The sequence below is a fragment of the Serinus canaria genome, chromosome W, assembly GCF_022539315.1.
Source record: "Serinus canaria isolate serCan28SL12 chromosome W, serCan2020, whole genome shotgun sequence".
NCBI classification, from domain to species: Eukaryota; Metazoa; Chordata; class Aves; order Passeriformes; family Fringillidae; genus Serinus; species Serinus canaria.
The window spans coordinates 10,944,697-10,970,054 of record NC_066342.1 but is presented as its reverse complement, the minus strand read 5'-3'; the positions used below and the strand labels follow the sequence as shown (position 1 = coordinate 10,970,054).

The 25,358-nt window shown below is 45.4% G+C and overlaps 1 protein-coding gene and 1 long non-coding RNA gene across 4 annotated transcripts in view; one reads left to right on the top strand and one right to left on the bottom strand.

Moving 5' to 3' along the window:
• Positions 1–17,536, top strand: part of LOC103824691 (zinc finger SWIM domain-containing protein 6-like) — a 307,908-nt gene extending 290,372 nt beyond the window's left edge. For both annotated transcript variants that reach the window (XM_050986336.1, XM_050986335.1), the window contains 2 exons: positions 13,695–13,776; positions 15,047–17,536. In XM_050986336.1, the coding sequence (XP_050842293.1) occupies positions 13,695–13,776; positions 15,047–15,909 (945 nt within the window). In that variant the 3' untranslated portion in view covers positions 15,910–17,536. The remainder of the gene's footprint in view (positions 1–13,694; positions 13,777–15,046) is intronic.
• Positions 1,100–25,125, bottom strand: LOC127061002 (uncharacterized). 2 transcript variants are annotated; one of them, XR_007780371.1, is made up of 3 exons: positions 24,449–25,125; positions 7,822–7,993; positions 1,100–1,744 (listed from the first exon to the last, which is right to left on the bottom strand). It is a non-coding gene; the product is annotated as an uncharacterized LOC127061002 (long non-coding RNA). The 2 variants fall into 2 exon arrangements; XR_007780370.1 differs by lacking the exon at positions 24,449–25,125 and adding an exon at positions 9,734–9,868.
• Between the last annotated feature and the right edge of the window lie 233 nt (positions 25,126–25,358).

Genomic DNA, 25,358 nt, shown 5'->3' with positions numbered 1-25,358 from the left:
CGGATCTGGGGGATTTCTGTCCCCACAGCAAGCGAGCAATGCCCGCTTTCCATTGTTTCTCTCGCCCCTGCAATGCAAATGCCAGTGTTCCCGGTTTCTGCCCAACGGCACCATCCCAACCTCCTCCGGGCTCGGGACCGGAGGCAGAACTTACGGGATCCACCCCCCCCCCGACGCCACTGGGGCACACGGGGGAAGTCAGGCATTCCAACCCGCAACAAAAACCCCCCGACCAAATGTGAATGTACCCTTGAAAAATGCTGTGTCCTACAAAAACGCTAAGTTTGAAATTGTTCACTCTTGCGGCACCAGCTGTAAGCAGTCGAGCAGGGCCGCTTCCGCTGCAGGACAGGCTGATCGCAGGGTCTGATGAAGACGCTGCGGCAGAGGACAGGGTTCCCGAAGGCGGCAGAACCACCGAGGGGCCGGTGGGGGCAGCAGGGCCTGCGGAAGCCCGCTGGGCTGGATGCAGAGAGAGAAGGCACAGGAGCGGCAGCAGCTTCTCCTCCTGGTTCTGGGATCGGCCGCGTAGGTGCAGCAAGCAGAGCCAGCGTAGCTGGTCCAGGAGATGGTGGGACAGCCGGGGGGGTCGGCCCCCAGGGCATCCTCAGGAGGGCAGACAGCCTTGGAGAGACGACCCCTCTCTGAGACAGGCTGCCGTCGATCGCCACTGCAGTCAAGTGCGTCACCTAGCAACATGGAAACGGGCACTTGTTGATCACCACTGCAGTCGATCACGTTGCCTAGCAACACGGGCGAAGTCGCGGGAGGCAGTGCTTCCGTTATCAGAACACAAACAAACTCTGCTGGAGGCGACGGGGCTGAGCCACACTCCCCCCGAAGGGAAGGAGGGGGGAAGAAAAGCGGCTCCATTTGAGTATGCTCCAAAGAAGCAGAAAAAAACTTTTGCTCGGCTGTGGGTGTAACCTCGGCACTCCCCCCCCCCCCGCCCCTGCGATTCAGGGGGGCTGGGAACCAGCAGTTTGTGTCCTTGGACAGCTTTCTCTCCTGCTGGGTCTGTCGGGAGAGCAAAAGCTCGCCCTCTGCACTCCACGACCAGCCCCACAGCAAAATCTCACGGTTTCAAAACTGAGAAGAGAGTTGTGAATGCCGGATAAATTCGGGGAAGTCCAAGACCCCGGTCAAATGTCTCCTCAGAAATGGGTTCCATGCATTCCCATACATTTAAATTGAGAGAATATATCAAATCCATGAAAAATCCATGGAATTTTGTCCATCTGAAAAACTCATAAAAATGTCTCGTCACCATATGAACTCTGTCTTCACAACCCCACAACATCCAGAGGGTAATAACTCTCTCCTCTGAAGAAGAAAACGGAACCTCTGTCTCCGTTGGCACCTTTCCCCAAATGTCCACCTACATTTTGCAAAGGGCAGTGTCTTGGTTAAGGGCAAATTTGGGAGAAAACCACTAAAAGGGGGTCCCTCCAGAAAGGAAACTCACACAGCCCCTCCCCCCAACTGGTTCGGGAAGGATTCTTCCGAGAAAAGTGGAAAGAACCTGTTTATTTAACAGGCACAGCACCCCCCAGCACACAAAATGAACAATACCGGATGACACCACTCTTTCACCGCTCTGAAAAAGATGACAAATTCAGAAAGTATTTCTTGGGGGTGGTTGCTTTGTTATCAGTCCCTCCAGTGCTGGGGTAGCTGCTGCAGGCTACAGGGTGCAAACTCTCGGTGTTTCCCAGGTCCCAATCTGAAGCAGGTTCGAGTAGGTCTAAAAAAGGAAAGGAGAAACAGTCTAGGAAGAAATCTGGATTGTTTAGCTAAACTAACTAATAAGCAGAAGCAAAGCAGAAGCAAGAGCAAGAGCAAAGCTAAAAGCTAGGCAAAAAGCAAAAGCAGCACAATGTACTGTCCCATCTGTATGTCCTGCCAGCCGTGGGGGAGCGGCTGATAAGAAACTAAAACAAAACATTCACTCTTCAAAGCTAGTCTTGAAGGCACAGAACATAATATCTAGCATAAACAGTACACACGAATGGGGATACAAGCATCATAACGTCACTCTAGGACATTCTACTTTTTATCTTCATATCATCAACATACTACCACTTACCATGCATTTTATTCACATAAAACTTCTATCTGTTTTCTTAAAAATTACAAGCAATACTCATCATGCTTTTATCAGATCTTCACACCGGACTACTGAATCTAGGCTGTATACTACAGAGCTGCAGGATTCTTCACTTTTGCTTTACTTACTCAAAACTCTATCTTTCACTTGCTCAGACTTTCAACACTTACATATTTCTATTTCATGTCTGTAGGGTTTAATGTACAGACAATGGCAGGAACATCTAATGAACTGTGATATTTGCATATCATTCTTGCCTCACAATCAGATTTCTCTGAGGTACACATCGTGTTGTGCTATCTCTTTGCATTATTTACTACGTGCAACTTGGTCTTTGAGCAAAGACAACCTCACGAATGGGTTTGTCTGTACTCGAGGCAGAATTGATTTAAACAGTCTTCTTTAGCAAACTTTTGACATTTACAACTGGGACTTTATCTATTATATTCAGGGATTCAGACTGGGCAGAACCTGCTCGGTTGGTGGAACTTCGGGTGTTCACTAACCAGGTGGTTTTTGCTAAATGCTGTTCCCAATTTTTGAAAGATTCCCCACCCAAGGCTTTCAGCTGGGTTTTTAGTGGTCCATTGTACTTCTCTACTTTTCTTGCAGCTGGTGGATGGTAGGGGATATGGTACACTCACTCAATGCTATGTTTTTTAGCTTAGGTGTTGATAAGGCTGTTCTTGAAATGAGTCCCATTGTCTGACTCAATTTTCTCAGGGGTACCATGCCTCCAAAGGACCTGCTTTTCAAGGCCCAGGATGGTGTTATGGGCAGTAGCATGAGACACAGGGTAGGTTTCCAACCATCTTGTGGTGGCTTCTACCATTGTGAGCACATGGAGCTTGCTTTGGCGTGTCTGGGGCAGTGTGATGTAGTCAATCTGCTAAGCTTCTTTATACTTGTACTTGGACTACTGCTCACTATACAATAGGGGCTTTACTCTCTTGGCTTGCTTGATGGCAGTACATATTTCACAGTCATGGATAACCTGCGAAATACTGTCTATGGTTAAATCTACTCTTCGGTCTCGCGCTTACTTATAGGTGTCATCTCTGCTTTGATGGCTTGAGGCATCATGGGCTTATCGAGCTAGGAATAACTCTCTTTTGTGTTCTCAGTCTAGGTCTATCTTGGAGACTTTTATCTTTGCAGCTTGGTCTACCTACTCATTGTTTTGGTGCTCTTCATTAGCTCTACTCTTGGGGACATGGGCATCTACATGGCGGACTTTCATAGGTAGCCTCCCTACCCTGGTAGCAATGTCTTTCTACTCATCAGCAGCCTAAATTGGGTTTTTTTTACGCTGCTAATTGGCCTCTTTCCACTTCTCCAGCTAGCTTTACAGAGCATTGGCTACTATCTATGAAACAGGGTAAAGGTAGAGCTTTGGCCACTTCTCTCTTTCTGCAAAGTCTAGGGCTAGTTGAACAGCTTTGAGTTCAGCAAGTTGGCTCAATCTGCTTTCTCTTTCAGTAGCTTCTACAACCTGTCGTGTGGGGCTCTATACGGCTGCTTTCTACTTCTGGTTCATCTCTACAATGCGACAGGAACTGTTAGTGAAAAGAGCGCAGCACGTTTCTTTTGGTGACAGTTGGTTTTATGGAGGAGCTTCTTCAGCCTTTATCACTGGTTCTTGTTCTTCATTTGTGACACTTAAATTCTCACCTTCAGGCTAATTTGTAATTACTTCTAAAATTTCAGTGCGATTCAGTTTACCTATTCAGGCGCACTGAGTGATATGAGCAATCTACTTGCTCTATGTAGCACTGGTGGTGTGGTGAGTGGAAGGAACTTTGCTTTTATACATCCACCCCAGCACCGGTAGTCGGAGTGCCAGGAAGAGTTGCGCTTCTGTACTAATTACTTCTGAGGCGGCTTGGACTCTTTCATAGGCAGCTAAGATTTCTTTCTCTGTTGGACTATAGCTGGCTTCAGAGCTTCTGTAGCTTCGACTCTAAAATCTTAGTGGTCAACTCTGAGTCTCCCCAGGCACTTTCTGCCAAAGGCTTTAGGACAAGCTATTATTTCTGGCTGCAGAGTAAAGCCTGTTCTTCACATTTGGTCTTGTCTTGACTGGGCCAAGGGCTACTGCATCAGCGATTTCTTGCTTCATCTGGGCAAAGGCTTGTTGCTGCTCAAGGCCCCAGTGGAAATTGTTCTTCTTGCGGGTGACCAGGTAAAGAGGGCTCACGATCTGACTGTACTCAGGAATGGACATTTTCTAAAAGCCTATGGCACTTGGGAAAGCTTGTATCTTTTTCTTAATGGTTGGTGGAGTCATAGCTGTAATCTTGTTGATGACATCTATAGGAATTTTACACCGTCTATTTTCCTACTTCCCTCTTAAGAACTGAATCTCACGAGCTTGTCTCTTTACTTTGCTTTTTTTAATGGCGAAACCAGCTCCCAGGAGGATTTGGATGATTTTCTTTCTTTTCTCAAACACTTCCACAGCTGTGTTTCTTTACACAATTATGTCATCAATATACTGTAGGTGTTCTGGAGATTCACTCTTTTCTAGTGCAGTCTGGATCAGTCCATGGCAGATGGTAGGACTGTGCTTCCACCCCGGGGCAGTCGGTTTCAGGTATACTGCACTGCCCTCCATGTGAAAGCAAACTGAGGCCTGCATTCTGCGGTCAGAGCAATGGAGAAAAATGCATTGGCAATGTTAATAGTGGCGTACTACTTCGCTGCCTTGGACTCTAGCTCGTACTGGAGCTCTAACATGTCTGGCACGGCAGCACTCAGTGGTGGAGTCACTTCATTCAATGCACGGTAGTCTACAGTCAATCTCTATTGTCTTTCAGGTTTACGCACAGGCCGAATGGGGCTGTTAAAGGGTGAGTGGGTGTTGCTGACTACTTCTTGGCTCTCCAGCTCTCGGATCATCTTATGGATGGGAATCACAGCATTTTGAGTTGTTCTATACTGTCGATGATGTACTGTGGAAGTGGCAATTGGCACCTGCTGCTCTTCTTTTTTCAGAAGTCTTACTGCAGATGGATTCTTAGACAGTCTAGGCAATGTGTTCAATTGCTGCATGCTCTCTGTCACTACAGCTGCTATATCAAATGCTTACTTGAGTCTTTTTGGGTCTTTGAAATACCCACTTCCAAGGTAGTCTATGTATAAAATACATGGGGCTTCTGCGCCAGTCACAGTAGGATGTTTCTTCTATTCATTTCCAGTCAGGCTCACATCAGCTTCTACTAAAGTGAAATCTTGGGATCCCCCTGTCACACTAGCAATAGAAACAGACTTTGTCCCCACATGTCTCGATGGGATTAATGTACATTGCGCACCAGGATCAACCAAAGCTTTACACTCTTGTGGTTCCGATGTGCCAGTCTAACAAATCTACACAGTCTAGAAAACACGGTTTTCCCTAGCCTCTACCTGGCTAGAGGCAGGGCCCCTCTCAGCCTGGTTATCCTTCTTTCTTTGGACATATGTCTTGGAGGTTCCTTCAAGGGGATCGGACATGTCATCATCATCATCCTACCTGGCAGTTCAGCTACGGGCAACTGGAGGTGCTTTCCTTTTGGTGGAACTCTCTGTCTGAGCTCTGTCTTCTTTCAATTCATGAACCCATTGTGCTAGAGCAGTAGTAGGTTTTCTATCCTATTTTTTCATGTTTGCTCTACAATCACGCAGGAAGAACCACAGCTCAGCTCATGGGGTGTACTTTCTCTCTCTATCTGGGGAATGTCTTCATTGGGCACCAGAACCTCTGATCTTTACTGCTGAGATGTGGAGAAGGTCTTCTTTAATCTCTTCTCTGAGCTTCTTGTGATTTTCTTCTATCTTGTCTTTTAATTTTTGCAGACATGTTTCTACTGCTGCGATTCTGGCATGTGTTGGGCTATGCACTGTGTCTGCTTATGCTCTGAGCTTCTTTGCTATATCAAGCACGGTCTCATCTTTCTCATCTCGCTTCATTATGGCTAAAGCAGAAGCATATTCATGTGACCTAAGTCGTACAAGTTTTTGCCACATCAGAGACATGCATGGTACCAAGTCTGGGGTTCTAGTTGGTACGTCATCTGAGAAGATAATCTCTGCAGCTGCCATTTCTCTCAGGCGTTGGATATCTTGCTCTGTGATCTTCTACTGGGTTTGCTGCATATAGAGATCATCTGCACACAGGTATCTTTGTGCTACACTTTCTAAGACATGCCCAGAGGCTGTGAGGATTAGCCCTCCTCATCATTCCTTGGTCAATGACAGGATCATGTGACAGGGATCTTAAATGCTTTGCTTAAGAGCAATCTAGAATTGTAGCTTCGCTTGCAGCATCTCAAAGATGGACTAACCAACTAACTATGGATTCATCAGGTCTTCCAGTCTAATCTTTCTTTAGGCCACGAAGGTCCTTCATGGAAAAGGACTCAATATTGGCTTCTGACTTTGCACCTGCTGCTTTAACTCTTGATTTTATGTCAGGAGGCATTGAGGGTCTTTCTCTTGCATCATCATCATCATCCACTGGTTGATTGGTCTTGTCTGTGCATTTTCCACTTCTAGTGCTGGCAGCAACAGACATTGGTTGAGGCTTATTGTCTGGTTTAGCTGCTGGCTTAGGCTCACTATCTAGTTTGGCTGCTGGCTTTGAGCCTGGGGTGTTGGCTGCAGCCTGAGTGACTGGGATAGCTGCTGATTTATCTCTCTGACCCCCTGCCTCTGTCTGCTGCTTGACAGTATCTAGCAATGTGTGATAAGCATATGCTAAGGCCTAGCTCACTGCAATGATCTTTTTCTCTTTAGGGTCATCATGGTACTTCTCTTTCAGACATTTCCCCACCTCAGCTGGGTTCTGAATTTGCTCATGGGGAAAGTCTCAGACTATAGTATCAGAAAATTCTTTCAGGATTTGGCCCATATTTTCCCATTTCCCACACTACTTAGGATTTCCACACCTGGGTCTACTCCTGGGTCAGGGGTCTCATCAGCCCATCTAGAAATCTCAGCCCTCATTCTAGAGAAGCAGCAGACTGTAAAGAGGAAGCTTACCAGATTGAACACCAGAAAGATGGTCTCTTTGACATTCAGGGGAAAGTGAACCTTCTCCAATAGTGATGTAACAGATTCAGAGGAAAAAAAGGAAAGCAAAGGCTGAAAAGCCTCATGCCCTTGCTCCTCCTCTAACAAACTGTATGCATAACTATAGCTACGAACCATTCATACCTGGAGCAGACCCCAGCATGTTTATAAACTTCTTACAAATCATTACCACCAAGCACAGCAGGATAGCTATTCTGGTCACTGCTCCTCTGCTGTAAAAACTACATATTAGGGACAATACTAGAGCTATTTCTGGATAAGAAAATAAACCGAGGGACCACAGAGGTATCAAGACCTCAAAAAACCCTAGAGACCAGAAATGCATGCAAGCCTTCACCCCAATAGACATTATGAATTCAAAAAGCATGGCTATTAACTGCTTTATACGAACACAGAGTAATGGCAATCAAAATGCACTCAAAACAGGGTATTTCCACTCTCTCTCGAGCCCCACGCGCTGGGTGCCAAATTTTGTGCTGGTTTAGGGCAAATTTGGGAGAAAACCTCTAAAAGGGGGTCCCTCCAGAAAGCAAACTCACACAGCTCCTCCCCCCAACTGGTTTGGGAAGGATTCTTTAGAGAAGTGGAAAGAACCTGTTTATTTAACAGGCACAGCACCCCCCAGCACACAAAATGAACAATACCAGATGCCACCACTCTTTCACTGCTCTGAAAAACATGACAAATTCAGAAAGTCTCTCTTGGGGGTGGTCGCTCTGTTATCAGTCCCTCCGGCTCTGGGCTAGCTGCTGCAGGCCACAAGGTGCAAACTCTCGGTTTTTCCCAGGTCCCAATCTGAAGCAGGTTCGAGTAGGTCTAAAAAAGGAAAGGAGAAACAGTCTAGGAAGAAATTTGGACTGTTTAGCTGTCGTGGTTTGAGAGGAAATGAGTTTTTTTGGGATGGTGTGGTAGACCAATGGGTGTTCAGATTTTAATATTGGCACCTGATTTGTCCACTGACAGCATGGATACGCCTCTGAGAACACAGGGGGTTAAAAGCTGTGAACTCCCAGGGGAAACTCTCTTTGGGTTCTGGTCTTGGAAGAGAACAGACCTTCCCCTGCCCAGCTCCGAGCTGGGTGGGGGGAGGGGAGCCATGTGGCCGGAGGGAGGTAGGCCAGGCCTGGGCCGAAGGGTGGAAGAGGGTGGAAGAGCACTGCGAGGCTTCGGGCAGCCATCCCCCATTCCCCCCCCCCCTCCCCCCCCCGGAGGGAGAGAGAGAGAGAGCCTGTGCCTGTTGTGATAGCGCGGCTGGCGTGAAGGAGAAGGGGGGGGGGTGCCCGGCAGGGCGGCCAGCCATGCGAGTTCATGAACCAAACCAGCAGAGCCTGGGACTTTTAACCCTTCTTGGGATGATGGAAACCTTTCAAATGCTGATTCCTCTTGAACTTGATGAGATAGAGTGGGATAGCAGGAAATGGGCAAGTGAAAGACATTGAGAAAAGTTGAGAAGAATCCTAGGTGGGAGGAGATGATGGAGTGGCTTTTGGCTGGACTTTTCTTGTGTAGCCATGGCAGAACCCTTGAGTTCCTGTGACACAGAGACTGCATTCTAGGGGGAGGCAATGGCTCAGAGCCAGGAGAGTGTGGTGATGTGAAAGTGTGTGAACAGAGACGCCGGGTGAGGAGGGTGGTGGTGGTGCCCTCCGTCTTCAAAGAAGAAGAAGAGGAAGATGATCTCTGTTCAAGAGACACCTCAGTCCCAGGGGGTGAAATTTGGGGGGGACAGGTGTCCCAAAAGGAGAGAGACTGTGCTCTTTTTGGAACTGGACAAAGCATCCTTAAAGGGAAAAACCCTAGAAGCAGCTCTGGTCCATGTGCAGTGGTGAGAGCACTGGACATGGAAGGAAGAGGTCATGATGGCAAATGTTCTCTGGGAGGTGCCACACGTGACACAGAAACACGAGAAGTTTTGACTGTTTCCTGGGGAAGTCTGTGGTGCAAGAGGGACTCCTCTCTTCTCGAGGAATTGAGAATTGATTGACTAAAGGGTGGTGATGGACTGAGAGTGGGAGATCTAAAGGGTGGTAATGGAATTGGAAATTTGGTGGGGGGAGGAGGAGGAAATTTGGAAGGTTTTCATCCTGTGTTCTGTGTGTTTTTTCTTGCAGTTTTAGGTTAATAAAGTTTTTTTTCCTCAATCTTAAGTTGGAGCCTGCTCTGCTCTGTCTCTGATCACATCTCACAGTACACACCAGGGAAAGAGGTATTCTCATGGGGGCACTGGCATTGCACCAGGCTCAAACCATGACATTAGCTAAACTACCTAATGAGCAGAAGCAAAAAGCAAGAGCAAGCAGAAGCAAGAGCAAGAGCAAAGCAAAAAGCCAAGCGAAAAGCAAAAATAGCACTATCTACTGTCGCATCTGTTTGTCCCGCCAGCCGTGGGGGATCGGCTGATAGCAAAACCAAAACAAAACATTCACTCTTCAGAGCCAGTCTTGAAGGCACAGAACATAATATCCAGCATAAACAGCACACACGAATGGGGATACAAGCATCATAATGTCACTCTAGGACAGGCAGTATTTTCAGGAAGGGAAGAGTTAACAGTACCTTGCGACAGTGTCCTCTTGGCTTCAGCAGGATGCTCTGTGCTGCGAAGATCTCCGGACATTCAGTCTGGGAGACTTTTTGAAAGGTTCCTTTGTGGTCAGCCCTGGCTGTGAAGTCTTTCTAAATTCAGGGTCTTCAGTTCTTCAGCTCCAGCCTAGAACCCACTTCTGTGATCACTTGTGTGGTGACCATCAATGCCACACACTCAAGGTTCACCAAATGTGGCAGTGTTCCTCACTCGGGGTCACCAAATGTGGCGGTGTTCATAGGGGTCCCCGGATGAGGGAAGAGATCAGAATCTTGACTTCATGTTTCCGAAGGCCAATTTATTATTTTATGATATATATTATAGTAAAAGAAAATTATATATTAAAACTATACTAAAAGAATAGAAGAAAGGATTTCATCAGAAGGCTAGCAAGGAATAGAAAGGAATGATAATAAAATCTTGTGAGTGCTCACAGCCTTGACACAGGTGTCTGTCATTGGTCATCAAGTAAAAACAATTTCACAGGCTGGGTAAACAATTCTCCAGATCACATTCCAAAGCAGCAAAGCATAGAGAAGCTGAAGCTTCTCAGCTTCTCAGGAGAAAAGATCTTGGCAAAAGGATTTTTCATAAAATATGTCTGTGACAGAGTTCCTATGCTTGAGACATAAGACAGACTCACACGTTTCCTCAGACAAACAGCCTCTTTTATTGTCTCTGACACCCTTTTATAGATAAATCAAAACTTCTGGTGCTTCACAGACATTGGTCTAAACTCTACGCCCCACAGACTCCTAACCATCGAAATGCTTGTATTTTAGGAGAGCTCCCATTGGCTGTGAGATTCTGTCAGTAAGCCCATAGGCTGGTTCATGCAGCTGAGCTGGGCTGGCTATTATACCTTGATTAATGCTAATGCTACAGCTGGGGTAGGAGGCAGAGCTGGAAGGAGGGAGGGTTGTGAGAAAGGTACTTTTAAGGTTTTATTTTACTTCTCATTATCCTTCTCTGATTTTTTTAGTGTAATAAATTCAATGCATATCTCTACATTGAGCCTGTTTTGCCCATTATGGTATTTGATGAGCGCTCTCTTCTGGTCCTTTTCTCAACCCATGAACCCTTTATTAACCTTTCTCTCCCCTGTCCAGCTGCAGAGGGGAGTGAGTGAGTGAGTGAGTGAGTGAGTGAGTGAGTGAGTGAGTGAGTGAGCGAGTGAGTGAATGAGTGAGTGGCTTTGGTGGGTGCCTGGCATCTGGCCAGCATCAACCCACGACATCCCAGTTGGACCTCCTGGCTGACAGGACACACTGCTGACTCATTCAACTTGCCATCGACCAGGATCCCCAGGTCCCTTTCCACAGTGCTCGTCTCCAGCCTCTTGTTCCCCAGTCTATCCATATATCTAGGGTTGCCTCGTCTCACATGCAGAATCTGGCAGTTGTCTTTTTTAGACTTCATACAGTTGGTGACTGCCCAGGCAATGACTACAAGTGATATAAAATATGGGTATAGCAATAACAGCGTATAGTCCTTTTTTTATGAATCTGCTGGCGTTATGAGAGAACTTCTTTGCAGGTATTCCTTGTCCAGAGAGATAAATCATTGGATCCTGCCCCTCAGGTGTATCAACTGCACCATTATCTTGGCATCATCTGCAAATTTGCTCAGGGTGCATTTGATCCCTTTGTCTATGTCAATATAGAAGATTTTAATTAACACTGGTTGCAATACAGATCCCTGGAGGGGCACCAGTTGTCACCACCAATGTCCATTGGGACTCTGAACTGTTGACCACTACCCTCTGGATGTGACTGTCCAATCACTTTTTTATCCATCAAACAGTCCACCTATCAAATCCATCTCTCCAATTTAGAAAGAATGATGTTGTGGGGGACCGTGTCAAAGGCTTTAGAGAAGTCCAGATAAATGACATCTGCAGCCCTTCCCTTGTCCACTGATGTAGACACTCCATCATAGAAGGCCACAGGGTTGATCAGGCAGGACTTGTCCTTGGTGAAGCTATGCTGGCTGTCTTGAGTCACCTCCCTGTCCTCCATGTGCCTTAGTAGAGCTTCTAGGAGGATCTGTTCCAGGATCTTCCCAGGAACAGAGGTGAGGCTGACAGGGTGGTAGTTCCCAGGGTCCTCTTTTCTACCCTTTTTAAAGATGGGTGCAGTGTTTCCCTTTTTCCAGTCACCTGGAACTTCACCTGACTGTCATGACTTTTCAAATTTCATGGAGAGTGGCTTGGCAACTACATCAGCCGATTTTCCCTAGACTCTGGGATGCATCTCATCAGGTCCCATGTACTTTTGCACATTCAGGTTCCTCAGGTGGTCACAAACCTGATCTTTACTTACAGTGGGAGGGACTTTGCTCCCCCAGTCCCTTTCCTGCTGTCCCATCCACTTGAGAGGTATTGAAGACAGGCAAAAAAAGTGAGTACCTCAGCCTCCTCCTCATAATCTGTTGTTACCAGTTTTCCAGCACTGTTTATCGAGGGGAGTATACTTCCTTTGACCTTCCTTTTCTGGTTCACAGACCTGTAGAAGCCCTTCCTGTTATTCTTTGCACCCCTTGTCAGGTTCAGTTCCAGTTTTACCTTTGCCTTTCTCACCCCATCCCTACACAACTGAACTTCATCCCTATACTCTTCCCAAGATACCTGTCCTGGTTTCCACTGCCTGTCCATTTGCTTCTTTCCCTTTACTTTGATCAGCAGGTCCCTACTCAGACATACCAGTCTCCTGTCTTCTTTGCCTGATTTCTTGATCCTATGAATTGTTAGCTCTTGTGCCTTATGGAAGACTTCCTTACAGATCTGCCAGTTCTGTTGCATTCCCTTGCCCCTGAGGGCAGTCTTCCAAGGGATCCCACTGACTATCTCCCTTAAGAGCTAGAAGCTTGCTTTCCCAAAGTTCAGGGGCTTAACTTTGCTCCTTACCTGACCCATATCCCTCAGGACTACAAACTCCACCAATGTGTGATCACTGCAGCCCAGGCTGCCTCCAATCTTGACATCCCTGATTAACTCACTTGCGTTAGTGACCAACAGATGTAGTAACACATCCTCTCTGGTAGAGCTATCTATTACCTGGCTCGATAAGTTGTCATCCATGCATTCCAGGAGTCTCCTGGATTGTCACACACTCATATGGTGGTCTTCAACCAAAGTAAATTTTTTACAGCATGCTCAGCAAACACACAAATTATCAGAGCCTTTAGGGTTAATATTCTCTTGTTCTAATCTTGGTTAGGATGCCAGGTGTCTGGCACTGTTCCCACACTTCACAATACACCTCTTGATGCAGAGGGCATATTAATAGACTGGACCTGTCTGTTTCTTCCAATGTTGCCACCTTCAACTGGAAGTATAGAGGAGAATATAATTTGTGTCCCAGAATACTGGGATATACTGGAACTGTGTATATATGTATCTTTGCAGCATAAGCAGCCAGTCAAATCACAGTACACTTTGACTCCTGTATGTATTGTTGAAGCCAATGACCAAAAAATGCAGATGGGGGAAAAATCTGATTGGTTAGATTGCCCAACAGGAGTTGACATGTTCCCACTTTAAAGATTTATATACATAGAGGGAGGAGACATGAGATAATTTAATTTGAATAATTGAATAATTGGGCTTTGTTGTTGGTTGGGGACGAGAGGGCTTTCTTGTGGGATGGTGGGGATTTTGTTTGGTTTTATTTTTTTCCCCCAAATAAAATAGAGTTTCTCATCTAGCCTAGAAGGACCTGCAGTTGAAATTACTCTCTGTATGCTCTTTTAAGATAGCTGAGTAGTATTTATCAAGTCTTTTGACATACCAGCTAAAAAGAGGTAACAGAGCAGAGAAGGCAAGAGGCTGCCATTTTAAACCTCAGTGTATTTGAATAACTTAAATCCCTGATTGTTGGTATATTGTCTCGGTTTTACAATAGGATGAATCTGTACTTTGTATTGTTTTAATAGGTGATGCGGATGACACTGTCAACATTGAATTGGCGACGACGGGAAATGGTGAGGTGGTTGGTAACATGTGCAACAGAAATAGGTATGTTCTGAGGTGCTTCTCAAGGGCTCCTGCCTTTTTGTCAGCTAATCTTAGATGGCTTGATCTTGTTTGTCAACACTCAGGCTCTGCAAATATCTCACACCTTCTGTTCCTCTTTAAAATCCCTTTTTTAGAAGACAATAATTATGTCAGTGCTGAGTGGGTTTTTTGAGCATGTAATAGACTAGGCACAGGCCAAGTGAAACAATACTTGATTAATGCAGTGTAACTTCTTTCCCCCTCAAGGTAGGGACATCCATAACCCAGATTTCCCCTTCTTTCCTCCGTGTTGGGTTTGGGTTTGAGGCTGCAGCAGAGAAAGGGGTAGTGGTTATGGGATGTTACACTATGCTACAACTTTGCTTGCTCTGAAGGGTAAGGCTCCAAAAGACTGATGAGAGCACTGTCTTGTCAGTGGTGGGGAAGATGAACCAAAAAACCGGTGAATGAAATGTGGAGGTTGCATCCCACTGTGTGGCATACAAGATCTCATGAAGGGGTTCTCCTTGTTTGTTTTCTTGGTTTCATTTTTTAAACCCCTTTGTAAATCCAAGCTTAGAATGTAATGCTTCTTTGTTACGTGACTATGACATTGTGCAGGCCTCTTGCCTGCACTGGAAAGCAAACCAAACACTAACACAACCCAAGCCTTTCTATGATATTGCTCAGAGTATTTCCCTAATAAAAACCTTTATGTTCAAGTGCATATCAATTCAATACAGGATGTATCTGAAAAGCTTGTTGGGAGAGAGTAGAGGTTAGGATTTTTAATTTTATTTCTTTTCAGTTGTGCTTAGTATTAAATGCCATGGTGTTCTATTAAATGAGACATTTGGCATGCTTTCATATTCTTTTGTGCATGTGCTGTACCGTGAGATGCACATTAAGAAAAGAAATTAAAATTGCCTTTTAAGTGTTTGGTGTGAGGGCTGCTTTTGAATGATATGATAATACCAAATGAGCCAGAACTTGTTATACAATTTGTATTAGATAACAAGTAAAACAGCTCAATTTTCTCACTGGGATATAAAAGTTTATCTTGCAGGGTTTTTTTGTTATCTGTATTTCAGTGATTGCTACAGAGTGTACACAGTTAGCCTTTGTTTTAATGTCCTTTTGCAGACATGTTATCAGGTTTAGCTTTTCTTGCTGAAGCTGGTCTCCTTCAGTGTATTGGCAACCTCTTAGAACTTTGAATATAATCTTTTGCTGAACATCTATATCTGCTAGGTTTTGTCAGTTGTTCCTAATCCTTTCTTTCTCTCCCCAGGTGTTTATGCACTGGACAGTATAATGCAAAACTGGTTTACACTTTTCACTCCAACAGAAGCCACTAGTATTGTTGCTACAACAGTCATGTCCAACAGCACCATCGTCCATCTGCATCTGGACTGTCATCAGCAGGAGAAGCTGGCCAGCAGTGCTAGAACACTTGCTCTACAGTGTGCCATGAAGGATCCTCAAAACTGTGCACTCTCTGCACTGACTCTGTGTGAAAAGGATCATATAGCTTTTGAGACTGCTTACCAAATCGTTCTAGATGCTGCTACAACCAGCATGAGCTACTCACAGCTTTTTACTATAGCACGATACATGGAGCACCGTGGTTACCCTATGCGGGCCTATAAGCTGGCCACTTTGGCCATAACGCATCTCAACTTGAGTTACAATCAGGACACACACCCTGCCATTAACGATGTTCTCTGGGCATGTGCGCTCAGCCATTCTCTTGGGAAAAATGAGCTAGCAGCTGTAATACCTCTGGTGGTCAAAAGTGTCAAGTGTGCAACAGTACTGTCAGATATTTTGCGCAGGTGTACTTTAACCACTCCTGGCGTGGTGGGACTCCATGGAAGGAGGAATTCTGGTAAGCTCATGTCACTGGACAAAGCCCCTTTAAGACAACTCTTGGATGCCACGATTGGAGCTTACATTAATACAACTCATTCACGTCTCACTCACATCAGCCCACGACACTATAGTGAGTTTATAGAGTTCCTCAGCAAGGCCCGAGAGACCTTCTTAATGGCTCATGATGGACACATACAGTTTACACAGTTTATTGATAACCTAAAACAAATCTACAAAGGCAAAAAGAAACTGATGATGTTGGTTCGTGAGCGGTTTGGCTGATGAAAATGAGTTAAGGGAGGAGGTGGTTTGGTATTACTTGAACCTTCCTTTGTATCTTTTTGAACTTAAAGAAACAAAGCCACACTGGTATTATATGTGTATAGTTATACTGAGTTTAAAAACTAAACTGTCATGTTGTGAAAGTTTGTGTGTTTAAATTTTTTTCCTTTTTTCTGTTTTGTGTGGTTAAAAAAAGGTTTGGTTTACACTGAGTATATGTTGTCAAGTGGCAAAAGCCCACATGACTCTCCTGTTCTTTCTGTATGTGTTCACAGCCTCAAAAACAAAAGATATTGCAATGGCTTTAAAAAAGCAAACAAAGCACCTCCATCCTGTGATAAGTACCTCAAATGCATTCAGCTTTGCTCCTTTGTAACTCATCGTTATATTTCAACACATTTAAACAAACCAACAAATGAAATACTAGTAGTTAAAAGGCTGACCATGTGGTTTTGCAGTGCTCTTCATCCAGAAGCATGGCACACAATGCTTATGCATGTGGAAACTTAGCGACTGTCAACATACATTCTCAGGGATTTGTCAAAATAAATTTTTTAAAAGTATGAGAGCATTTATTGTACTGTATATATATTATAGTATATGTCTGAATATTGAAAAAATCTAACATTAATTTATTTAAAAAATTCAAATCTGTGTAATGCAAAGTACTTGAAGCTGCAGTAGCTTGGTTTTAAAGAAAAAATATCTGAAGGACTAAAGTGCGCCTTGCTTCAGGGTTGGCTGAGGTTGTGAACTATATGCTGGGCATCTATTCAGAGCCATCTTTTGGATTGCATGGTTGGAATGATACCTATTGGGGAAGTTTTATATATGTATATGTATGTATGTATGTATGTATGTGTGTGTATATATATATATATATATATATATATATGTATGTGTATATATATATATATGTATGTATGTATGTATGTATGTATGTATATAAACACATGCTTGTAACAGGCACTATAGAAAAGAGGGACAACAAAAAATACACAGCCAGAGCAGCAAGCCTTAGCATTAAGAATACAGTATGCCAGAATTGGGGTTAGTGCCTCCTAGCCTAGAAAACTTAAAGAAATATCATTTTGGACACAAAATGCAAAATTATTGACATGATACATTATGCCTTTGCAGTGAGCTAATAATAAGCTAACCTTTATGCACAAATATAGATATATAATATATATTCTGCATAGGTATTTTGACTGTGCAGGACAGAAAGTTGTGTAGGTATGACTGTTCTACTTTTCCGTTCATTTTTGTAATATATTTTATTTTCTCTAGAATTACTCAAACAAAAGCAGCCTTCTATCTTGCCTTGTCTTAATGCTTTAAATTAACCAAACTGGAGATCTAACTACCAAACCATTCATTATATTATTAAATACCAACTTTGATTACAGTATCGTGACTGCTTTCACTGATGGTTCTGCATCCTTGTGCTTTTTAAAACAGTTTTTGTTTTGGTGCAAAAGTTGTCCAATGTATCTTGTTCCCTTCATTAGAGAACATGCTAGAGGTATGTTTGTAAGTATTTTTGTTTAGAAAAACTATTTCATGCTCTCCATTTTATTTATTATAATAGGTAAAAAGGTTGTACTTCATTACCCATGTAAACATGCTCATGAAGTTGAAATTAAGATTTGATACAATGATATCAATTTATTTATGCAACTAAATCACTGTTTTATAAACTTGTTACTGATAACAATTTTTTTGTTTTGATTAAAATTAGTTTTTTGAAAGTTGATTCTGCCTCCTTTATGGTGTCTGTTGCTGGAGTTAAATTATCTATGAATAGTTCATAGATCTTAAAAGCCCAGCTTGCAGCTTTGGTGCATTATGGTGATAGGCAATATGACCAAGAAAGAAATGTTTTGTTCCTCAAAAATCTGCTGAGGAACAGTAGTGTTAGCAATTACAACAGCTCCTTTGCTCATGCAGGAAGACTTGGTGTGTCAGAAGGACCAAATGGTGCCTGCAATTGAAGATGTGTGGTCCATACAATGAACCATAAGCCTTGACATATTGCCCTGGTGGGACGGAAGAGTGTTTGGGAGCATGTTTCCACTCAGTGGATTATTTGGGTGACCATGAAATTTAAGATGTGCTGCAGATATATACAAGGACAGTTCTTGTTGTTCTTTAGATTTTATAAAGCATTTTGTGTATTGTGAACTGTGCAACTCACTCCACCCAGCATGGAGTTCTTGCTCACCAACTAACACACATAATTTCTGTATTTTTGGAGTCTTTGCTCAGTAAGATGTGTGTAAGTTTTCCAGCCCTTAGTGAAGCATGCAATACAGAATGGTTGAAAATTGAAGAGGAGTGTTCTGCTTTACCAAGATCTTTATCATCTCAGGTATGATATATGATGTCATATTTGACTACATGATCTGAACACCTTCACTTTCTTTTTTTATATATCTTCATCTGAAAACAGAATTAGCATGCAGCAAGCAACTATCAGAGATGCCAATGTACTCATAAATTCTGACAGTGAGACTTGTGTCACTGGAAGATTAATGAGGAAAAGACCTAAATCTTCGTACAACTTGTCATGTAAATATATGAGTCTATACCAAGCCTTGCTCACAACTGAGTTGTCCTGACCTGGTAGTACTAACATTCTGTAGCTTCTGTAACTTCTATGCCTTCCAAGTATTGAATTCACATGACATGTTTGCTTTATTACTATGTCTCAGAATAATTTTCTGTGACAGACAATAAGCAATGAGAAGGACACTTCATTCTGTAAAAGGATTTGTGTGGGTGTTGGGGCTTTTTTTGCTGCTTACAAATAATTCAGTATTATGGATATTGTGGATTATATAGATTGCAAAACTGAAGCTTATTGAAAGGCAAAGGCTTTGCAATGAAATCTGCTCATGATGGTTGCCACCTGCTTTTGACAAGCACAATGGCTTATTCTTCTTTCAGAACTGATCAAAGTTTGACTGGTTTTCATGGCTGATTGAAATCTCTTTATATCATCAGTGATACTGCACAGTGCAGTTCACACCATGTGTTTGCCCTATGTGTGTTTCTGGTCCCTAGGTTTTTTTGAGGTCTTAATACATCTATGGTCCCTAGGTTTATTTTCTTATCCAGAAATAGCTCTGGTATTGTCCCTAACACATAGTTTTTGCCATAGAGGGGCACTGACTAGAATAGCTATTGGGCTGGGCTTGGTGGTAATGACTTGTAGGAAGTTTATAAAGGTGCTGGAGTCTGTTCCAGGTATGTATGGTTCATGGTTATGGTTATGCACCCAGCTGGTTAGAGGAGCAAGGGGATGAGGCTTTTCAGCCTTTACTTTCCTTCTTCTCCTCTGAATCTGTTACATGCCTATTGGAGAATGTTCAGTTTTCCCTGAATGTAAATGAGATCATCTTTCTGGTATTTAATCTGGTAAACTTCCTCTATATGATCTGCAGCTTCTCTAGAATGAGGGCTGAGGTTTCTAGAGGGGCTGATGAGACCCCTAACCCAGGAGTAGACCCAGGAGTGGAAAATCCTGAGTTGTGTGGGAAATGGAAGGATATGGGCCAAATCCTGAAAGAATTCCCTGACCCTATAGTCTGGGACTTTCCCCATGAACAAATTCAGAACCCAGCTGAGGTGGGGAAATACCTGAACAAGAAGTGCCATGATGACCCTAAGGAGAAAAAGATCATTGCAGTAAGCTGGGCCCTGGCATATACTTATCTCATAGTGCTAGATACTGTAGTGTGGCATTGTTCGCAGGGGTCCCAGGATGAGGGAAGAGACGAGAAAGTTGACTCCATGTTTCAGAAGGCTTGGTTTATTATTTTATCATGTATAATATATTAAAACTATACTAAAAGAATAGAAGAAAGGATTTCATCAGAAGGCTAAGCTAAGAATAGAAAAGGAATTAATAACAAAGGCTTGTCTCTGACCAAGACAGTCTGGACAGGTGAACTGTGATTGGCCATTAATTAGAAACAACCAGATGAGACCAATCACAGATCCCCCCGTTGCATTCCACAGCAGCAGATAAGAATTGTTTACAGTTTGTTCCTCAGGCCTCTCAGCTTCTCAGGAGGGAAAAACCCTAACGAAAGAATTTTTCATAGAACATGTCGGTGACACTGTAGGGCAGCAGACAGAGGAAGGAGGGCAGAGAGTTAAATCAACAATGATCCCAGTCACTCAGGCTGCAACCAACACCCCAGGCTCAAAGCCAGTAGCTAAACCAGACAGTGAACCTAAGCCAGCAGCTAAACCAGACAGTAAGCTTCAACCAACAGCTATTGCTACTAACACAAGAAGCAGGAAGCACACAAACAAGACCAATCGACCAGTAGATGATGATGATGATGATGATGCAGGAGAAAGACCCTGAACGCCTCCTGACAAAATCAGGAGTCAAAGCAAGTGGCACAAATTCAGAAGCCAATATTGGATCCTTTTCACTGAAGGGCCTTCGTGGCATAAGAAAGGATTACACTCGACAACTTGATGAATCCATAATTAGTTGGTTAGTCCGTGTTTAAGATGCTACAAGCGAGGCTACAATTCTAAACAGCACAGAAGCGAGGCATTTGGGATCCCTGTCACATAATCCCATCATTGACCAAAGAATGATGAGGGGGGCTAACCCTCACAGTCTCTGGGCACAGGTCCTGGAAAGTGTAGCACAAAGATACCTGTGGGCAGACGATCTCTATATGCAGCAAACCCAGTGGAAGACCATAAAACAAGGGATCCAATGCCTGAGAGAAATGGCAGTGGCAGAGATTATCTTCTCAGATGGCATAACAACTAGGAATCCAGACTTGGTATCATGCACGTCTGTGATGAGGCCAAAACTTATACGACTTGGGCCACAGGAATATGCTTCTGCTTTAGCAATAATGAAGCAGGATGACAGGGATGAGACTGTGCTTGATATGGTAAAACTCTGAGAATATGCAGATGCTGTACATGGCCCAACACATGCCAGAATCACAGCAGTGTAAACACGTCTGCAGAAATTAGAAGACAAGATAGTGGAGAATCATAAGAAACTCAGAGAGGAGATTAAAGAGGACCTTTTCCAAATCTCGGCAGTGCAAATGAGAGGTTCTGGTACCCAACGTAGATGTTCCCCAGATGAGGAGAGAAGATACACCCCACGAGCTGAGGTGATTGCAGAGAAAACATGAGGAGATGGGATGGAAAATCTACTGCTGCTCTAGCACAACAGGTGTGTGAATTGAAGGAAGGCAAGACTCAGAAAGGAAGTTCCACCAAAAGGAAAGCACCTCCAGTTGCCTGTAGCCAAACTGCCAGGTAGGATGATGATGACATGTCCAATCCCCTTGAAGGAACCTCCAAAACATATGCCCAAGGAAAAAAGGATGACCAGGCTGAGAGGGGCCCTGCCTCTGGCCAGGAAGAGGCTAGGGAAAACTGTGTTTTCTGGACTGTGTGGATTCGTTGGCCTGGCACATCTGAACCACAAGAATATAAAGTTTTGGTCGATACCGGTGTGCAATGCACATTAATTCCATCAAGACATGTGGGAGCAGAATCTGTCTCTATTGCTAGTGTGGCAGGGGCATCACAGGATTTTACTTTGGTGGAAGCTGATGTGAGCCTGACTGGAAATGAGTGGAAGAAACACCGTATTGTGACTGGCCCAGAGGCCCCATGCATTTTGGGCATAGATTACCTCCAAAGTGGGTATTTCAAAGACCCAAAAGGACTCAGGTGGGCATTTGGGATAGCAGCTGTAGTGACAGAGGGTGTCCAGCAATAGAATACCTTACCTAAACTGCCCGAGAATCCATCTACACTTCTGAAGGGAGAAGAACAACAGGTACTAATTACCACCTCAACAGTGCATTGCCGACAGTATAGAACAACTCAAAATGCTGTGATTTCCATCCATAAGATGATGCAAGAGCTGGAGAGCCAATGGGTAGTGTGAAAAGTGCATATTATATGGCTCTATGCAGATATTTACTATATGTATTATGTTGTATTGATTAGTAGTGCTGTATTAACATTTTAATAGTATGGTAAATGTAGTTTTGTAGTTAAAAGGTAACTTTTGTAGTTAAAATAGGACCTATGTATGTGGGATATTCTTTTAAGAAAGGAATGAGATACTTGCACCAGATAGCAGACACAAGACACCTAAATCTTTCAGAGAAAAAGAATTTATTGCTCTCTTATCAGAAGAAACTTCTTCCCGCCTTGCTCAGCCATAAAAAGACGCCGTTAGGATTAAGAGGAAGAAGTTGACACTGAGCAGACTGAATCCTTTGTTTGAATGGAATTGATGCATCATGTATGAGATGTATGAATATGCAACGGGCTATTGCTTTTAAGGGTTAATCCTTTGCTAACGTGTGTCCTTTTTCGCGCTTATGTTTCCCAGAAAAAGGTACCCGGATGACCGTAACTCTTTATTTCTGTTGTCTCATACTGTCCCAATCCAAATTCCCTAAATTACTATTACTCTAATTATATTGCTATTGTTATAACCATTTTATTATCATTAAACTTTTAAAAATTTTAAAAACAAGTGATTGGCGTTTTTTCACAGGTAGTCAGCAAAACCCACTCACCCTTCAACAGCCCCATTTGGCCTGTGCGTAAACATGAAGGAGAATGGAGATTGACGGTGGACTACCGTGCATTTAATGAAGTGACATCTGGTGAACCCCGAAGTGTTTGCAGCCAAGACTGAAAAACCGGGGGTCGAGTGGACCCCGACGCTCGGTGCAGCCTGGGCTGAAGAAACAGGACCCTAATTGATCCAGATGTGCTCACAGCCGAGCCTGAAGACGAGGGGGTCTGGTGATCCCTCGCGGAAATTGCATCCGGCAACCCCTTGTGGAGTCACAGGATGGGCGGAGATGCCTCGGACCCTGCCGGGACCTCACGGCGCCCCATGCAGCTCGCTCATGTCTGGACACCTTCTGTTCCCCCGGAGAGGTAACAATGACCTTTCCCCACGTCTTCCTGGAGACGATATGTTCCTTCGGGACTGTGATTTAGCCCGCATAGCCTAGGAACTGGGGCGGCTAACAGATTTCCCAACATAGCACTGCCTGCAACCCGGTGTGGGCTTGCGGTTGGGAAGAGGTGCCTGCAATAATGGGCAACTGAATTTCTATGCCAGAACATGTAACCCTTACAGTGTGGGGACATATGATCCGTCATAAGGGACTTCCTGTGTCAGAAGACGCTCTCTACAAGCTTTTTAAGTCGGGCCAAAATTGATGGTTTCCCCATAGATGTGGAAATGGCCTTGAACCCACAAGCCTGGGATTCACTAGGTTACTGTCTGTGGGAGGAAGTCATGAGGGGAAATGCAGCTGTGCCTCGACTAATACCGGTTTGGGGAGTCCTTTCAAGAGCGATACAGGGCTGGACCTCAAGGGAAAGCAAATCCACTTCGGTAGGCATGTCCCAATTGGACTTGGAGGAGCGCCTCCCCCTGAGCCGGCGGCCCCCAGACTCTGCTGCACCGCGGACTGCAGCAGAAATGCACCTGCCACGACCAACGGATCGGACTTTCCCTGTTCCATACGTAGCAGCTGGCGAACCTTTGCCACAGTTGGCACTGCTCCGGCCACCGGCGATACCCATCTCTGCTTCCCGAGCAGTGGCGGGCGAGCCTTTGCCTCGGCTGGCCCTGCTTCGATTGCCAGTGCTGGTGTCCCCTGTTCCACAATGTTATGAACAAGAAAAGGGTAACCCATTTTTTTTTTTCCAAAAGTAGAATTACAAGTTTAACCAGTTCTGGCAGAGGAGTGCTTTTGTTAGCTGCTTGTCGAATCACCTGTTAAGTATCAGGTCGTTAGCCATCTATGGTTGGGAATTCACTCTATTGTATCAGCATCACCCTGCTTGTGGCCAGGTGGGAGGATGGCATCCCCCCAGACGGTGGAGGGGAGGGAACCAGGAGTTGATATGCAGATAACTTTAGAGCCAAAATGCAATGGGGCAAGCCCCCCTTCCAAACGCAATTAATAAACCCCTAAACCAGCGAGCCAATATGGAATTCAGAGATCAAAGTGGTCTCTGGACATCAGGGGTGAGGAGAGAAGCCAGCAGAGACTCTGAAAACCTTAATGGCCACACACCACAACTTCAGAAAATGTTGGTTAGAGCCAGGACCCGAGACTGCCAACTCAAAACGAGATCCTGGGCGTGTATACTCCTGCCTGCTCTCGTGAGGCTGGACCCCCAGCTCTGTCCCCTGGTGGACAAAGCTGCATTTGCCTCCTCTTCCGAGTCACTCCAGGGAGCTGTGACGGCAAACCCGTGGATCCGTCGGGCCTCCCAACCTTGAGCTGATCACTTTTAGTAAAGGCATCAAAAAAGGAGAACTATCTCCTGCCCTGTTTATTTCACACAAGCCGGCTGGCCTTGTATGCCGACCCCACCCCCCTCTCCGCCGTAGCCAACCGGGGAATGATCCGTTTACGGACAACCACCGCTGGTTCCTTCTCACCCCACACCGTGGGTGGGGGAGGCATCGCCCCCAGTGCAGCTCTCCCTGGCTTACCGGCGCATGCGCAGGAAAGACCGACGCATTCAGCAGCTCCGCTTCCACGGTCAGCAATTACTCCGACCAGAGCCGTGGTCGCTCCTGCCCCTTCACCTTCACCAGCGCAAACGGGACAATCGCCTCCTCCTCTCCCCCCACCCCCTCCCCGTGCGGCGTGTGGATCGGCCCCACTTCGGGCGCGGGCGGATGAAGTGGCGGGAGCCGGGAGCTCCTCGGCCCCGCCGCTGGGTTTCCTCCTCCCTGCACCGCAGGTGAGGGCGGAGCTGCCTCTGCCGCCGACAAGGGATGCAGTCGGTTCCACGACAGCGGCCAGCTCCCCCGCGCTGGAACTCATAAACCAGCCCCTCTGCCCTGCAGCCTACAGCTGGCTCATCGGCAGCGGCGCTCACAGCCTGCTTTTCCAGCCGGCCCGGCTCCCATCCGGGATTATGAGCTGTGACGCTGCAGAGGATCCCCAGCCCGCCTCGCCATTCCCAGCTGGCCCGCCCCCCGCTGCCTCCATCAGGTTGCCAGGGGAGACGGACAAGGACAGAAGCAGACACCAGCAGCCTGTCCCTCTGCGGGGGCGGGCCCTCGCAGCTGGGCGCCGGCCTGACTGTGCTGCGAAATCTGAAGATCAGCGCTTTTCTGGGATCAGCACCTTCCCTGGGATGGGGGCCCCCTTGCTCTGTGGAGTCCCTGCCGTGCCTCGTAGCGCCCCGTGTGTCCCGCTCTCATTTGCGGGGCGGAAGGAGCGGGGTCCCGAAAGGCTGTGGCTTGTACAATGCCGGGAAGGGGCGCGGGAAGGGTGGGGCGCTGGGGAATTTGCCGAGACATTAGCTGCGTGGTGGGGGCGGGCGGTAAAGGAGAAGGTGGGAGTGAATCGCCCGTCCAGGGCTGGGCACTGGCTGTCCCAGGAACCGCAGAT